Source organism: Panthera leo, chromosome A2, assembly GCF_018350215.1.
Source record: "Panthera leo isolate Ple1 chromosome A2, P.leo_Ple1_pat1.1, whole genome shotgun sequence".
Lineage (NCBI taxonomy): Eukaryota > Metazoa > Chordata > Mammalia > Carnivora > Felidae > Panthera > Panthera leo.
The window spans coordinates 12,887,018-12,903,933 of record NC_056680.1 but is presented as its reverse complement, the minus strand read 5'-3'; the positions used below and the strand labels follow the sequence as shown (position 1 = coordinate 12,903,933).

General features: G+C 53.2%; 2 protein-coding genes across 5 annotated transcripts in view; both read right to left on the bottom strand.

Moving 5' to 3' along the window:
- Window positions 1–426: 426 nt before the first annotated feature.
- PGLS (6-phosphogluconolactonase) lies at window positions 427–8,042 on the bottom strand. The gene is made up of 5 exons (XM_042928861.1): window positions 7,713–8,042; window positions 4,180–4,287; window positions 3,639–3,740; window positions 3,211–3,351; window positions 427–791 (listed from the first exon to the last, which is right to left on the bottom strand). The coding sequence occupies exons 1-5, from the start codon at window positions 7,998–8,000 to the stop codon at window positions 654–656; spliced, it is 777 nt and encodes a 258-aa protein (XP_042784795.1). The 5' UTR covers window positions 8,001–8,042; the 3' UTR covers window positions 427–653.
- Window positions 8,043–14,403: 6,361 nt separating this feature from the next.
- Window positions 14,404–16,916, bottom strand: part of SLC27A1 (solute carrier family 27 member 1) — a 32,385-nt gene continuing 29,872 nt past the window's right edge. For all 4 annotated transcript variants that reach the window (XM_042928859.1, XM_042928860.1, XM_042928858.1 and 1 more), the window contains one exon: window positions 14,404–15,726. In XM_042928859.1, coding sequence (XP_042784793.1) covers window positions 15,569–15,726 — 158 coding nt within the window. In that variant the 3' untranslated portion in view covers window positions 14,404–15,568. The remainder of the gene's footprint in view (window positions 15,727–16,916) is intronic.

The following is a 16,916-nucleotide window of genomic DNA, read 5'->3' as shown; positions in this document are numbered from 1 at the left end:
TTCCTAAGGATCTTGAGAATTCATCCTGGATTTAGGGTTGTCCTATAGCCAATGACCTGTGTCCCAACGAGAACAGGAGAGGACACAGACACACAGGGGGGACACATGACAACAGAGGCAGACATGGAGCGATGTGTCTAGAAGCCAAGGACAGCCAAGGAGTGCCAGCAGCCACCAAAACCCAGAAGAAAGGCATGGGACAGATTCTCCCTCAGAACCTCCAGAAGGATCCAACCCTACCGACACCCCGATTTCAGACTTCTGACCTCCTGCTCTGGGGGACCACACATTCTGTGGCACTTTGCTCTGGCAGCCCAGGGTGCCCATCCCTGCCCTCCACCCTCTGGGACGAGAGCTTTAGGTCACACGCACAGCCTGGGCATCCCTGATCCCGCTGCCCACCAAGGACCACGAGACAGTGCAGACTTCAAGCACACGCTCCCTTTAATATCTGGTCACCCAGAGCCACGGCCGGTGGGCTGAGGGCCCCCGGGCCGGGCCGGTGGCTGGACCCCGGGGGCTTCTGGCGGCACCACGTGGCTTTTCGAAAATGAAGCCTGGAGCGGCGGCGGGGGCAGTGGGGCCCAGCCCAGGAAGGTCCCGGCCCACGGGGGGCCGTCTGTGGTCCCAGCTGCGGTGTCCCTCGGGGCCAGCTACAAAGTGGAATGCTTCTCAAAGGGCACAGTCAGGAGTCGCGCCGCGGCCTCGTCCAGGAACCAGCAAAGTTTCCCCGTGTGGGGCTGGACCAGGGCGGCAGGGAGGGGGTTCTCCTCCTTGGCCTCCAAAATGCGCTGCATAAAAAAGGCAGGATCGTGAGGCCCCCGACCCGCACCCCCAGCACCCCTCGGAGCTCCCAGGGCCCCCCACGGACAAGACTCTCCTACTCTCAGAATGTGATGTCACTCTTCCGGCTGTCCTGGCTTTAAACGATCAGCAGGGGACTGTGTAATCCTGGGGTCGGCACACACCTTTCCGGCACAGATCAGAGTCACTCTTTCGGCTCTGCAGGTCGTACCCTGTCTCTGTCACAACTACTCAGCTCGGCTGTCACAAGCGGCAGGATGTGGTCCCGTGGGCTGTGGTGTGCTGATCCCCTGATGTGACCTCACGATCGGTGGGAATTATAAATACTGCTTTCTGATGGCCAGGCCTGCCCCCATGCCCTCTGTCATTTCCTCTGACCATCGCCCTGTGAGGTCGCCTCATTTTCCACCCCAATTTTACAGTCAGGGAAAGCCTGAGGCTTGGGCAGTCTCACGTGAGCCTACTCTGAGCTAAAACCGCTGCACTGATCCTCAGGAGGACAACACGGAAGGGCCTTCCCCGACCCACCTTGCAGATGGGAAAGTTGAGGCCTGAGGGCTTAAGTGGCTGCCCAAGGCCATGCTGGACGTCACAGGCAGGGATGCTGGCCTGTTGGATTCTTTACAGTCTGAACCCTTAATCCCAACCCAAGCCACTCCTGTGAGGACATCTGGGCTTAACAGTTTGGGAGGAATAATTATTACTTATTAATTTAAAAAAATATATATTTCTGGGGTGCCTGGGTGGCTCAGTGGGTTGAGTGTCTGACTTCGGCTCAGGTCATGATCTCAGTTTACAAGTTCGAGCCCCAGATCAGGCTCTCTGCTGTCTGTGCAGAGCCCGCTTCAGATCCTGTCCCCTCTCTCTCTGCTCCTCCCCTGCGTGTGTGTGTGTGTGCACATTCTCTCTCGAAAATAAACATTTATTTAAAAAATTTTTTCAATGTTTTATTTATTTTTGAGAGAGAGAGAGAGAGAGAGAGAGAGAGAGAGAGGGAGGGAGGGAGGAGGGGCAGAGAGAGTGGGAAACATAGAATCTGAAGCAGGCTCCAGGCTTTGAGCTGTCAGCACAGAGCCCGACGCGGGGCTCAAATCCACGAACCGTGAGATCATGACCTGAGCCGAAATCCATTGCTTGACCAGCTGAGCCACTCAGGTGCCCCTCAAAAGTAAATATTTAAAAAAAAAAAAAAAAAGTAAAAGTAAAAAAATATTTCCTGTTTCTTCCATAATTGGACTTTTCCACTGATGGCAATTAAAATAGATTTTTTATTATTTAGTTTACTTCTTTTTTTTTATTAAAAAAATTTTTTTAACGCTTATTTATTATTGAGAGACAGAGAGACACAGAGCATGAGCAGGGGAGGGGCAGAGAGAGGGGGAGACACAGAATCGGAAGCAGGCTCCAGGTTCTGAGCTGTCAGCACAGAGCTCGACGCGGGGCTCGAACTCATGAACCGCGAGATCATGACCTGAGCTGAAGTCGGACGCTTAACCAACTGAGCCACCCAGGTGCCCCTTTTTAGTTTACTTCTAATATCTTATTTGTTTTATATTTTCCTAAAATATTAAGTAAACTTTTTTTTCTTATTCCTCCTTTTTTAGTTACTCCTCCTGCATAATTTCCCTCCCTGATTAGTTTTGCCAGGGATCTAACTTTGGGATCTATTACCATTAAGCTTTTAAGAATATTAACCAATCCAGGGCTGCCTGGATGGCTTAGTTGATTGAGTGTCCGCCTTCGACTCAGGTCATGATCTCATGGATCGTGAATCAACCCTCACATCAGGCTCACTGCTGTCAACACAGAGCCCACTTCAGATCCTCTGTCCTCCTCTCTCTGCCTCTCCCCTGTTTTCCTCTCTCTGCCTCTCCCCTGCTTATGCTCTCTCAAAAATAAATAAACATATAAAAAAAGAATATCAACCAACTCATTAATTTCTGACTTCAATGTCACTTATTCCTTCCACTGACTTTTCTTGGATTTTTGTTATTGTTCTTTTTCCTAAGTCTAGAGTAAAGCACTCAATTTGTTTAACTGTTTTTTTATTTAATAATTTTTTTAAAAAATTATATTTTTAAGAAATCTCTACACCCAATGTGGGGCTTGAACTTCCAACGCCAAGATCAAGAGTCGTCCCCTTATTTAATAATTTTTGAAAGTACACCTTAAAGCTACAAATTTACCTCTGAGTGCAGCTTTGGCCTCATCTCATCAATTTCACTTCATTTCATAATTATTTATTCCTAAGTAGCCTGTAATTATAGTGGCCATCTCCCCTTCAAACCAAGAATTACTCAAGTCCCTTGGGGCCTGGTGCTTCTAGCACAATAATGTCTGGGGCCATATTCCATCCCTGGGCCCACATGCCATGACCTTCCTGGGAATGGGGCCCTCAGCCATTACCTTCAGAACAGCTGCCTTGCCTTCTCCGGTTGCCACAAAAATGACAGTTCGGGCTGCATTTAGCACAGGAAGCGTGAGGGTCACACGCTCTGGTGGTGGCTTTGGGGAGTCGCTGATAGGGGCCACGATCTTCTCCCGCTCCTGGGGGAGGGAGGCCCCGGGGTGGAATGTCACTTCAATTTCTCGAGCACTCACATACACCAGGCATGATCTGTCCATCAGTCCATCACCCCGCCCCCACCATTAATCTTGTGGTGCTTGATTTAAATCCCCATTTTAAGATGGGTAAACCAAGGCTCCAGAGTTGGCTAAGGCTTGCTAGTTGGCAGAGGCTGACTCAAACCCTGCTGTGGGCACCTCCCGGTCCCCCAAAACTGGTCCTCCGTCCGGAAGTTCTAGTCGGCAGAGGCCCATGTGGATGTGCTCACCTGCAGGAGGGGGTGGTCTGGGAAGAGTGAGCAGGTGTGGCCGTCAGGACCCACTCCGAGAATCAGCAGGTCAAAAACCGGAATGGCGTCCCCTTGGAAGGCCTGGGTGGGGAAAAGACAGTCCTGAGAGGTTGGGGGCGGGGTGGGGCTCAAAGGACACAAAGAGACAGTGGTTGTAACACAGGGAGCAACAGGCAGCCTCACCTGCATGAAAGGGCCTCTGTGAGGCTCCACATTTCACCCGTGTGACTGGCCAAAAGCCTGGGGACACAACTGTCCCAGACCTGCTCCCAGAGTGTCAGAGGATGGGCTACCTTCAGGGACCCAACGGTGGGGCTGTGGACCCCCGGGAAGGGGGAGCGGGGGTGGTCCTGAAAGTCATCTGTCCAGGGTGGGGCCGTATTTGCAACCACCCCCGGGGCGGGGCGGGGGGGGGGGGGTGCTAGTTTTTGCTGGTGATAATCATACAGTGCCACCCACAGGCCTGCTCCATCACCACCGCATGGACCAGGCCTCCCTGGGGCCACACCATGGGACTCACCTGTCTCAGCTTCTTGGCATAGTCCTCGGCCGCCTCCTCCACAGGAAGCTGGGGGTTAATGGTGATCACCTGGCTGTCGGGAATGGGCAGCCTGGAGAGCAAGTGGGTCTGCAGCAGAGGGAGGGACAAAGTCACCAACAGCCACACATGGTTCCCAGAGGCACAAGGTTTGCACGCGTGACCACCTGGATTCTCCAGGTGAAGATGCCTCCAGGACAGGACTGTCATACACCCACCTCCTGGGTGAGTCGGGATCCCGGGGGCGTTTCCGCCAGGAGTCCTTCAAGGCCAGCATGATTGGGGGCCTCCTGGCCCCAGCCTGCACCTGTGTGGCCACATCACAGCCCTGTTTCCAAGTCCCCAGGGTCCCTTGGACCTCAGGATAAAACCCAGCCCCTCTCTGCCCTCCATGATGCCCAGCTGACCTTGTCCCCCTGTGATAGCACGCACCCTGGCCTCTGCAAGATGGGTTTAATTTCTGTGGAAGTGGCCGGAGTCGGGCCTCCTGCCAGGTGGAGGGCTCTGGCCTGTTCCCTCGTCTCCCCAGGTGAACCTCAGGGCCTTTGATCTGCTCTGGGATGGACCCTGGCGACCCCCACCTTGGTGCCTCCCACCTTGGTGCCTCCCTTCACACAGGATCTAGCCCATGGACGCAGCGCCAAGCTGAGTCACAAAGGAAAAGCAGGAAGCAGCAAAAATATAGTAGTAGAGGGGGAAAGTGACAGGGACATAGAGTAAACAGGCCAGGGGCGCCTGGGTGACTCAGTCGGTTAAGCGTCGACTTCGGCTCAGGTCATGATCTCACGGTTCGTGGGTTCGAGCCCTGCGCAGGGCCCTGTGCTGACAGCTTGGAGCCTGGAGCCTGTTTCGGATTCTGTGTCTCCCTCTCTCTGTCCCTCCTCCACTCGCACTTGTGTGTGTCTCTCTCTCAAAAATAAATAAACATTTAGAAAATTAGAAAAAAAATAATTTTAGAGAAAACAGGCCAGACACACAGTCCTGAAGAGTAAGAGCGATATACTGAGGGTAATGGGGAGCCAAGGAGGGTGTGTCAGCTAAGAAGGGACACGGTCAGATCTGTTCTCGGAAAGACCGCTCTGCTTTGTTTGTCCAAGGTCCCCATCTATACACACGCTCGGGGATTATACTAAGCAAGCCAGTGGGGAATATCAGGGCCCTATTTCCGTCCCACGATCGTCTCCTTAGCTGCCCTTCCCCTACGGGCTCACAGCCATTCCCTCCCCCTCCTGCTGGGCTCCTTCCAGGGAGCTCAGGGGTGGAGGGTCAGGCAGACAGGTTCCCGGAAGCAGAACTGCTGGTTGATCAGACTGTTTCTCTCTTGACATTCTGCAGGCACCGAGGCACCATTCCCCCCGAAGGCAGCGCCTGCAAATCCTTCCAGCGGAGACAAAGCCCTGGCCTCAGCAGCAGAAGACCCACGGAGCACGCAGGGTGCACGGAACACTCACACCGACAGAGCCCCAGGGTATGCGAGATCCGTCCTTGAGGACAGAAGAGCCTCTGCATCCCTATACTGGGTTGACCAGTGCCCCCCCCCCCAATTCATGCCCACCCAGAACCTCAGAATGTGACCTTATCTGGAAGCAGGTCTTTGCAGATGTGATTAGCTGACTTCATAGTAGATTGGTGTGGGCCCTACACCCAATGACTGGTGAGAGACTGGAGGCCAGGGGACACCCGGAGCCCCCAGAGGACGGAAGAAGCGAGGAAGGGTCCTCCCCTTGAGCGTCCGGAGGGAGCGTGGCCTCGCCAACACCTGGATTTCAGGTTTCTCCGGGGCAGAGAAAATAAATCCTTGTTTTAAGCCACCCAATTTGTGGTCCTTTGTTAACAGCAGCCCCAGGGAATTCACGTGACTCCCCCAGAAGGAGTAAATCCTGGCCCCACATTTGCTCCTGTGGCAAAGCGTAGGCCTTGGCCATAACCTCTGCCCCAGCTCTGCCCATGGCCAGGTCCTCATACCTCCAGGCCTCAGTTCAAACATCACCCCTCAAAGCTCCCCCAGCCCCCACCATCCTGGCTGAAAGGTCATCCCTGGGCTCTTTCTATCATCTCACACAATTATCTTTTGTCCACACTGCACTACGTGAATACTCTGCGGGGCTTCCCCTCATTTCCTGCCCTGTTAGTGCCCGATGCCCCACTAGGAGCCCCATGAGAGAATGGCCCAGCGTCCCATCGTGTCCCCAGCGTTGGATACAGAGACATACAAGGAACATCCCCGCAACACTTTTACCATTTTGTTAGAATTTTGTTACTAGAGCAAGCACAGTTTTCCTAATTTAAAAAGAGTAAAAGTTCTGGGGCGCCTGGGTGGCTCAGTTGGTTGAGCGTCCTGCTCTTGGTTTCGGCTCAGGTCACGATCTCAAGGTTCGTGAGATCCAGCCCCGCTGGGGACTCTCCCTCTCCCCCTCTCTCTCTGTCCCTCCTCCCCCTTCTCAAACTAAATAAACACACTTAAAAAAACAAAAGTAAAGTTCTTCAAATGTATGCAAACTAAAATGAAGAAACATGAGCCCACTTTTTAATTAAACTCTTGAAAAAGACCCACAGGGAGGCCCCCGCCCCTGAGACGTGTCCCAAGTGCTATCTGGGGCGTCCCTTCAAACTCTGGCTTCCCTACTAGTCTGGCACATAAGCTCTCCTCCTCTTCTCGTTCCGGTTTCTCCACCTATGAAATGGAGGAACTAACAGCCCCCACCTCATAGGTTATCGTGCAATTTCATGAGCTGATGTGGCTAAAATGTTTGGTAATCAGTAAGCCTTCCTTCTTGTGACAAAACAACGACAACAGAAAATCATCAGCTCCAACTTCTACCTAAAGAGGGGGAAACACACCCAGGACCTGAGGGACCAGAAGCTTCTGGCCACGCCCGCCCCTTCCACACCTCCCTGGGCGCGTTATCCACGTCTAGGGCAGGAGGAGAGAACTCAGATGCAGCTGGGGAACCCCAGGGCAGGCCACGACCCCCTCCAAGCCTCGGTTTCCCGGATTCTATAGGATCTGAGGCCACAAGCGAAGAATAACCACCCCTGCAGGTGATCAGCACCGAAAGCTCGAGGTAGCTCGAGGTAGATCACGAACACGTCCAGACTGGAGATGACAAAACCGAAGCCCAAGCTTCACACCAGATACCTCCTGCCTGGCCCTTCCCTACCTCTGCCCTTGCAAGTTGCCAGGCTGTGGCGCCTGAATTTCTCTAAGTCCCTGGCATGGGCCACTCTGTTTCACCTCCACGCCTTTGCCGGGCCACAGGATAAAGCATTATAGGACCTCAAGGTCCCCACGGGCCCACTCGGGTGGCAGTGGAGGTGGGAGTTTAGGGCACGCAGCAGACCCCTCCCAGACAGTGGCAGAGGGGACAGTGTGACCCTCCGTGACCCCCACAGCTGGGTTCAGGAGGTGGGCGCGGCCTTCTTGAAATGACCCCCGGCGGCCCCCGTAGTCAGGTTCAGGCGGTGGGCGCGGTCCTCTCGGCGGCATGACCCCCGGCGGCCCCCGTAGTTCTCACCCGATAGAGACCGTACGTGCTCTCGGCGTGCTCGAAGGGCACGAGGCGCTCGTCGCAGAAGCCTACGGTCCAGCGCGCGAGGCTGGCGGGGCCGGCGGGGGCGGCGGCGGCGGGCAGCTCACGGGCCAGCATCGAGACGAGGCTGCCGCCCGACAGGCCGAGCGCGAAGCGGGCGCGGGCCCCCGCCAGGCAGCACGCCGCCCGCTGCGCCACCAGTTGCGCTAGCGACGCGCCCAGCTCCTGCGGACTCGAGAAGACCGAGATGAGGCCCGGGGCCGGCGCGGCCATGGCGACGGCGGCGGCGGGGAGGCGGAAGCGCCCCGGGCAGCCGCCAGCGCGCCTGCGCGAAGGCTGGCCCGGCCGCACCGCTGTCAGTACCTCCGGGCGGCCGCCTACGGCACATGCGCAGTCCCGCGAGTGAAGTCGCGGCTCGTCCCGGCGGTCGATCCGAAGGGGCTCGTTGATTCTTTGCACGCTGTGCCTGAGCTCTTTGCTGGGCCGGGGCAGGCGGAACCGGTGCGGTTGATCTCAGCCTCGCGGTGTCAGGGCGGGGTCGGAGAGAGGACCCCACATCTGGGGTCCCCAAGAGAGTGGCGTGGGGGTGGAATGGAAGGAGGAGATGGGAGATTTCCTGAAGGAGGGTGCATTTTGGTGGACTTGGAAGTTCCTGAACCTTCTAACATACTGATCTCGTTGCTCGTTGTTGTCTTCCTCTTTCATTAAATTACAAACAACATGAGGTCAGGGTGCGTTTTATTCACTCGTGTCCCGAAAGCCCCCTGAACTATGCTTGTTGCAGAATTGGGGCTGGAAACATACTTGTTGAATTGCTTCTGAAAATGCTCCCTGGCGATTTGTGTGCCTGAGGACCCTGAGAGGCCTCTACCCTGGCTCTTGGCTGGAGGAGCTCCTAAAATGGGGCAAATGGGTCTTGGCTGATGAGAAAGGGTATTCCAGGGAATAGCATGGGCAGGGAAGCCTGGAAGCAGGAGACCTGGTGGGCCTGGCCAGCTGGGCCACTTATCCGGGTCAGAGAATTCAGGAGCCTGTGGTAAGTGCCATGAGACTTGCATGGGTAGTGCGTCTTTAAAATCAGTAACAAGTTAAGAAAACAGTCTATTTACAAAAGCACCAAAAAGAATAAGATACTTAGTAATGAACTTAATGAAAGAATCGCAAAACTTGTGCACTGAAAACTACAATACTTCACAAAAAAATGATTTAAAGATGATCTAAGTAAATGGGAAGACATCTTCTGTTCATGGACTGGAAGATTTAATAGCGTTACGATGTCAGTACTCCCCAAATTGGTCTACAGATTCAACGCAGTTGCTATCAAACTGCAGACTTCTTTTTTTGGGTAGAAATTGATAAGCTGATCCTAAAATGCGTATGGAATCGTAGGAGGCCCCAAGTAGCCACAATAATGTGGAAAGAAAAGCAAAGTTGGAGGACTCACATACCCTGATTCCAAACTTGCTTGCAGAGCTGCAGTGATCCAGACCTTGTGGTATTGGCATAAGGAGAGAGCTATCAATGTATTAGAACCTGGCAACGCAGATATAAACCCGTACATCCATGGTCAGTGGATCTTTACAAACAAGGGTGCCAGGGATCATTCAATGGGCAAAGAATGGTCTTTTCAACAAATGGCACAACTGGATAGTCACATGCAAAAGAATGAAGTTAGATCCTATAATGGCAGAACAGTAGGACACCCCCACCCCCACCCCACCGCTCCTGGCAAAGGTGTCTACACCATGATCCCCAGAACCTGGTGAATAACGTTAGGTTACTTGGCAAGGGGAAATAGTGGTTGCAGATGGAATTAAGTTGCAAATCAGCTGTCCTTAAAATAGATAGCCTGGATGGGCCCCATGTAATCACCAGGGTCCTTGTAAATGGAAGAAGGGAGCGGATGAGGGAGAACCAGAGGAATGACAGCATGAGAAAGACTCAACCCACTGTTGCTGGCTTAGAAGATGGAAGAAGGGGCAATGAACCAAGAAATGTGGGTGGCATCTAAAAGCTAGGAAAGGCACGCAAGTGGGATCTTTCAACCGCTCGAGGAAAGGCAGCCACAGGCCAATGCCTTGATTTTAGTCAAGTGAGCTCCATTTCTGACTTCTGACCTTCAGAACTAGAAGATGGTAAATTGGTGTTATCATTTTAAGCCAGTAAGTTTGTGGTAATTCGTTACATCTGCACTGGAAAACAAACACAGATCCCCCACCTCACACGATATACAAATTAAAATGGATCGGGGCTCTTGGCTGGCTCAGTCAATAGAGCATGGAACTCTTGATCTCGGGGTTGTAGGTTTGAGCCCCACGTTGGGTGTAGAGATCACTTTAAAAAAAAATGGATCGGGGGCGCCTGAGTGGCTCAGTCGGTTGAGCGTCCGACTTCGGCTCAGGTCATGATCTCGCGGTTTGTGAGTTCGAGCCCCGCATGAGGCTCTGTGCTGACAGCTCAGAGCCTGGAGCCTACTTCGGATTCTGTGTCTCCTCCTTTCTCTGCCCCTCCCGTGCTCATGCTCTATCTCTCTCTGTGTCTCTCAATAATAAATAAACGTTAAGAAAAAAAAAATTAAAAAAAAAAAATGGATCAAAGGCCTAAATGTTAAGGGCTGAAACGAAAAACCCTTAGAAGAAAACAAAGTCATAAATCTTTCTAAAAAGCGTATTTCTTTATTTTGAGAGAGCAGAAGGCAGGCATGTGGGACTGGAGACTGACCACCCAGGCCAGACTGGAGATGAGACGAGGAAGGGAAGGGCCACACCCCTTAGCAGATCCTCTGAAGGGCTTGAGTAGGGGAGAGGCCTGGGGTATGTTTTTAAAAGATCACTTTGGCTACCACGTAAAGGGATTGTGGAGGGATGGGGTGGGAGTAGGGAGGCCAGCCAGGAGCCACGTTTAGTGGGTTAGAGAAATCTAGTGCTGGCTGGGTTTGGTGGGTTTAGGGTCTGTCTTGGAGGCAAGGCTCCTGATCGATCCTTCCTTCCTTCCTTCCTTCCTTCCTTCCTTCCTTCCTTCCTTCCTTCCTTCTTTCTCGCATATCGCATTTTTTATTTTTATTTTGTTTTTAATTTTTTTTTCAACGTTTTTTATTTATTTTTGGGACAGAGAGAGACAGAGCATGAACGGGGGAGGGGCATAGAGAGAGGGAGACACAGAATCGGAAACAGGCTCCGGGCTCTGAGCCATCAGCCCAGAGCCCGACGCGGGGCTCGAACTCACGGACCGCGAGATCGTGACCTGGCTGAAGTCGGACGCTTAACCGACTGCGCCACCCAGGCGCCCCATATTTTTATTTTTTAAAAATGTTTATTTATTTTTGAGACAGAGAGAGACAGAGCATGAACGGGGGAAGGTCAGAGAGAGAGGGAGACACAGAATCAGAAGCAGGCTCCAGGCTCTGAGCTGTCAGCACAGAGCCTGACACGGGGCTTGAACTCACAGACCGTGAGATCATGACCTGAGGTGAAGTCGGATGCTCAACCGACTGAGCCACCCAGGCGCCCCATTATATTGCTTTTTAAAAGATCTACTTAAAATTCAAGGAAGCAAATGGTTCTTTGGATAGGTTAGCCTCAAATAGCCCCACTGTTAAGTTTGCAATATAGATCTGACTTCAGGATGGATGTTTTTCAGCGTCGCTTCATCATGGTGTTCAGTATGAAAGCTTTCCAAGTGTGTCTTCTTCTTCTTCTTCTTCTTTTTTTTTTAATTTTTAACCTGATCCTTTCTAATGGATGGGCCAAGGAGTATGAGGAAAAAGAGGAATCAGGATTGAGTCCCGAGTTTCGAGCTTACTGAATTAGATGCCTGGTGGAGCTTAAGCTAACTGAGACACGGAAGCAGGTTGGAGAGAACACGCAGGTCCATTTGTTGCCCGTGTTTTGTCTGAAATAGACATATTTCCCAAAGAAAGTGCTGGCAAGGACATGGGAAATTGGAACTCTTACACACAGCTGCTGGCGGGACCATAAAATGGTGCAGTCACTTTGAAAAACAGTCTGGCAGTCCCTCAAAATATGAAACAGTTGCCATATGACCTAGTATTTCCACACTTTGGTTTGTACCCCCACCCCAATTAAAAACATATGTTCACACAAAGACTTGTACACAAATGTTCACGGCAGCACTATCACAATAGCTAAACAGGGTAAATAACTCAATGTCCATCAACTGGTCGATGGTCAACATGTGGCCCATCCATACACCGAAATATTATTTGTCCATAAAAAGGAACGAACCTGGATGAATCTTAAAAACATGACGCCAAGCGAAAGAAGCCAGACATCAAAGACCATATGTTGTATGATTTCACTTACATGAAATGTCCAGAACAGACATCCATGGAGACAGAAAGCCAATTAGTGGCTGCCAGGGGCTGGGGAGAGAGACTTCTAATGGGTATGAAGTTTCCTTTTAGGGGAATGAAAGTGTTCTGGAACCAGAGAGAGGTGACGGCTGCACAACTTTGTAAACACTCAACACCACTAAATCGGACAATTTAAAAAGATGGATTTTAAGGTATGTGAATGACACCTCAACTGAAAACAAGTCAGTAGGGGCGCCTGGGTGGCTGAGTGGGTTAAGGGTCCAAATCTTAATTGCGGCTCAGGTTGTCATCTCACAGTTCGTGGGACTGAGCCCTGCATTGGGCTCTGCCCTGACAACACGGAGCCCGCTTGGGATTCTCTCCCTCTGTCTCTGCCCCTCCCCTGCTCTCACACAAGCGCTCTCTCTCAAAATACACAAACATTTAAACAAAACAAAACAGTAGGAGTTGGCCAGGCATGCAGCGGACGAACAATGGTTCAGGCACAAGAGACAGCAGGTGCAAAGGCACCGAAGGGAGACGCAAGCTGGGAATGACCACTCGCGGTGGAAAGAAAAGAGCCTATAGGATGGCAAGCTCCGGCCAGGGAGCCTGGACTCTTTCCAAAGCGAGGGAGACCCTCGAAGGGTAGGAGGCAAGGTCCCAGCCTACAGCTACCTCTCCTTGGAAGGCTCTCGTGCCCTCAACTCCCCCTCCTTCACACGCCCTCTCTGGCACGGCTTCTCCCTCCTTGTCCCTCACACACCACTGCTCGACCCCACGTGCCGATGCCAGACCAGGACGAGTCTCTTCCCACGTCACAGGGACGGACATCCCCTCCGTACACATCCTGCCGGGGCCCCTCCATGAAGGGGAGGCTTGAGGCCACAGATGGCCTCCTGATCCCAGCTCTTCCTCCAGACTTAACCCCGGTTCCTGGGGCAGGGCGGGGGTGGGGAGAGGGCGTCCCAGACCGACTCGTCTCATCTGGCATGAACAATACAAAGCTCTCAAGCCATGAAACGTCGTGGAGGGCGCCTGAGCGGAGCTTCATCCGGCTAAGTGAAAGAAGCTGGTCTGGAAAGGCTATCTACGTTGCGTGATTCCAAGCGCGTGACCTGGAAAAAAGCAAAACTATGGAGACGGGGAAAAGATCGGCGGCTGCCAGGGGTTGGGATAGGAGGGGCGGAGGGACGGAGCACCGGGGACGTTTAGGGCAGAGAAACTAGGATACTATCACAACGGATGCACGCATTTGCTGAAACCCACAGAATGCACAACACGGAGTGAACGCTAACATAAACCGTAGGCTTGAGATAAGAACGCACGGACACAAGGCCCATCAACCCTAACAAATGCAGGGCGGTGATGGTAAGAGAGACAGGGGGCGGGGTGACAAGAGTATATGGCAACTCTGTACTTTCCACTCTTTTTTTTTTTTTTTTTTAATAAACCTGACGTTGCCCCAATAAATAAAGTTTATTATTAATTAAAAAGACAGACACAGAGCCTGACGCAGGATTATTTTCTCGTCAGCTCGGAGCGTCTTACCCTTCTGGGGCTCACAAGCTTTGGACCAAGAAAGGTCCTGCTGGCCCGCTTTCGCACCGGGAGCCGCTGGCATTGACTCCATTCCCCTGCTTGTACCTCAGTTTCCTCATCTGCACAATGGGGACCACGGCGGTTGAGGTCTCGGGGCACGTTATACGGAATGCAGTCGTTTGGTCAGCACACCAGGGGCGCTGCACCCCCAGAGGCAGGATCCTTCCCCTGCCTTCTTCTCCTGGCCGGCTGTGGGCATCCAAGGACAGCCCCGCCCATCGATGGTTCATCCATTCTTGAGCCAACCAGGGCCTGATCCATCCCCAGGGCCGCCGCTCAGTGCACCCACCCAGCAAATGCCCAGTCACCACAAACCTTTCCTCCTCTGTCCCCTGAAGCGGAGACGAGCGGAGGCAGATGTTATAATACTGGAGGAACAGCAGAAGTTGGGGCTACGTGGATAGACCCTGGCGCTGGATGTCCTGGATTAGAACGCCAGCTCCAACAGCCACCTCTGAAGCTCTCACTCAGAGCTACGGCCACGCTGGGCACCCGCCAGAACCTACAGGCACCTCCTCTGGGACCGGGGCCGGCGCAGGGCTTCGTGAGGCCCCAGAGGCTGCAGGGAGGCAGTGAGAACGCTAACCCGAGGCCCCAGAGGCCGTGCCGATGGGCTTACAGGCAACAGGGGACAGCAAGAAAAAGCCATGTGTCTGGCTCTTGCCTGGTGAACATGAGTTCCCCAGCGGAAGTCCTGCCTTGTGAAACTCAGAAAGCGTTCTGTGCCACACGGGGACAGACAGTAAATAACTGGGATTCAGGCACTGGACACTCTGCAGGTTTATTTCTTCAATTCAACTAGGAAACAAAACCTTGGTGCTTGGAAAGGCCCATGCGCAACAGCACTGGCCCCAGTGTTTGAGGGGCTGGATGCTACTGCAGAATTGGGGGGCGGGACGGACAGTCTGAGTGGCCAGGAGTCCGGGATGAGTCCGGGATGAGCCACCAATGAGGCCGACCACCAACACGAGGTCTGAACTGTCACCAACAAAGCCAGTGGGGATATTCAATGGGCTGGAACTTCCAAGGCCCCGAAGTCCATCTCAGACACCACCCCCAGGCGGGAGACCTCCCCCTGCACCACCGCTGCCACTCCTGTGGGTCCCACCAGCAGCGGCATCAGATGGGGACCCCCTAGAGTCCTCTGCCAGGGTGAGTGTCTGGATGGGGAGCCGAACAGCCACCCAGCGCAGTCTTCAAGGCTCCTCTAGCAAGAGCTCCGTGGAGGCACCTAAAAGGAGACATCTGGGCAGGGGCAATGTCTAAGGGGTCACAGTCAATTCTGGAAGCTTCCGGGCATCAGGAAGGGCAGACAGGGGACAGGAGGGAGGCCCACCAAAGATGGTTAAGTGCAAAAGAGAGATTTCTAGCTGGCCTGGAGGTCCCTTGACAATGACCCCCCCCCCCCCCCCCGCACCTGGGTGGGCGGGGCAAACCACGTGGATCCTCTGCTCGGGAAGGGTCATAGAGGGTCTGTCTGGAGCTCAGACTGGCCTGTGACGCCCTGGGGCCCAGCAGCCTGGGGAGGCGCGGACTGTCGCTCCTTAAGGCACAGCTGAGACTCGGGAGGCTGAGAAGCTCCACTCTGGGTCCATGACCCAGCAGGGAGGACAGCTGCGCCCTGCATGCCCGCAGATCTCAGGAGAGAGCAGGGGAAAAGAAAGAGGGAAGAGGTGTGGGCATACGGGACAGCGGGGAGGCTGAGAAGCAGGGAGGAGAGAGACGCACAGAGACACAGGCACGGGAACTCAGGCAGGAGACAGCCCCGAGGAGGAGAGAGGAGAGAGAGGGTAGCAGAGCCGTGGGCTCTTCCTGGGCTACTCTGGCTGCTGAACACCAGGGTGGCCCCACCTGGCATAGCTGGGCCAGCCCCCCAGCCTCACTGGCAGGGCCGGGCTGGGAGTCTCTAGTGGGCGGAGGAGGAGTGTCAGAGGGCAAAGGCACCCGAGCAGATGCGAGTGTAGACACTCTGGTCGAGGGGCAGGTAGTGGCCCTGCTTCAGGTCCAGGAAGAAGAGCCGGTCCGAGGTCTGGCGTGGGTCAAAGCCCTCATGCTGCAGCCGAGTCTTCTGGATCTTGAAGGTGCCTGTAGGGGTGAGGATGGGGATACTCAGCAAGGGGGTTCCAGGGACCCCCAACTCACCATCCTCTCCTACACCTCCAGGCTTCTGCATAGGCCATCCCCTCGGCTGGAAACATTCTTCCTCATTTTGTCTGCCTGATTCTCCTTTGCCCTTCAGATCCTGACTTCATGCCCCCTCCTCCAAGGAGGCCTCCCTGACTACCCCCATCACAGCCGCATACTCTGTGTACTCCCTGCCTGGTCACATGTACAGCCCCTAGACCAAAGCAGGGCTGAGTCTGTCACACGGTAGGTCAGGGGGCAGCAGCCTGTAGCCGAGGGCCAAATTTGGCCCATCATCTGTTTTGTAAATAGTTTTATTGGCATGAAGCTATGCCTACCCATTTACACATTGTCTAGGACAGCTTTTATACCACAGAACCAGAGGTGTATGGGACAGAGACTGCATGGCCCCAAAATTGAAAATACTTACTATCTGGTCCTTTAAGAAAGAGTTTGCACTCCCTACAGTGAACAAGTAAAGGAAGGTTTCATGAAAGATAAGCCTAGGAGCACCTGGGTGGCTCAGTTGGTTAAGCATCTGACTTTGGCTCAGCTCATGCTCTTGAGGTTCATGGGTTCAAGCCCTATATCGGCCTCTCTACTGTCAGCACAGAGTGCTCTTTAGATACTCTGTCCCCCTCTCCTTGTGCCCCTTCCTTGCTCTCTCTGTGTGTGTGTCTCTCTCTCTCAAAAGTAAATAAACATTGGGGCACCTGGGTAGCTCAGTCAGTTGAGCATCTGACTTCGGCTCAAGTCATGATCTCACAGTTGGTGAGTTTGAGCCCCACGTCGGGCTCTGTGCTGATGGCTCGGAGCCTGGAGCCTGCTTCAGATTCTGTGTCTGTCTCCCTCTCTCTGCCCCTTCCCTGCTCATGCTCTGTCTCTGTCTCTCAAAAATGAACAAACATTAAAAAAAAATTTTTTTTAAGTAAATAAACATTAAAAAAAAAAAAGATAAAGCTAAGGGTTCGGGCTAGTAGGAAAAAATGGACGAGGGATACCTGTATGCTTTAGAGTTGAGAAGGTGTCTTGTTCTAAATAAAACTTCAAAAGCATAAACCATAACATTAAAAAAAGGGGGGGGGTAAGTTTGTATCAAAATTAAGGGCTTCTTTTCAACAAAAGCCCCATAAACAAGGTTAACGGTTCGA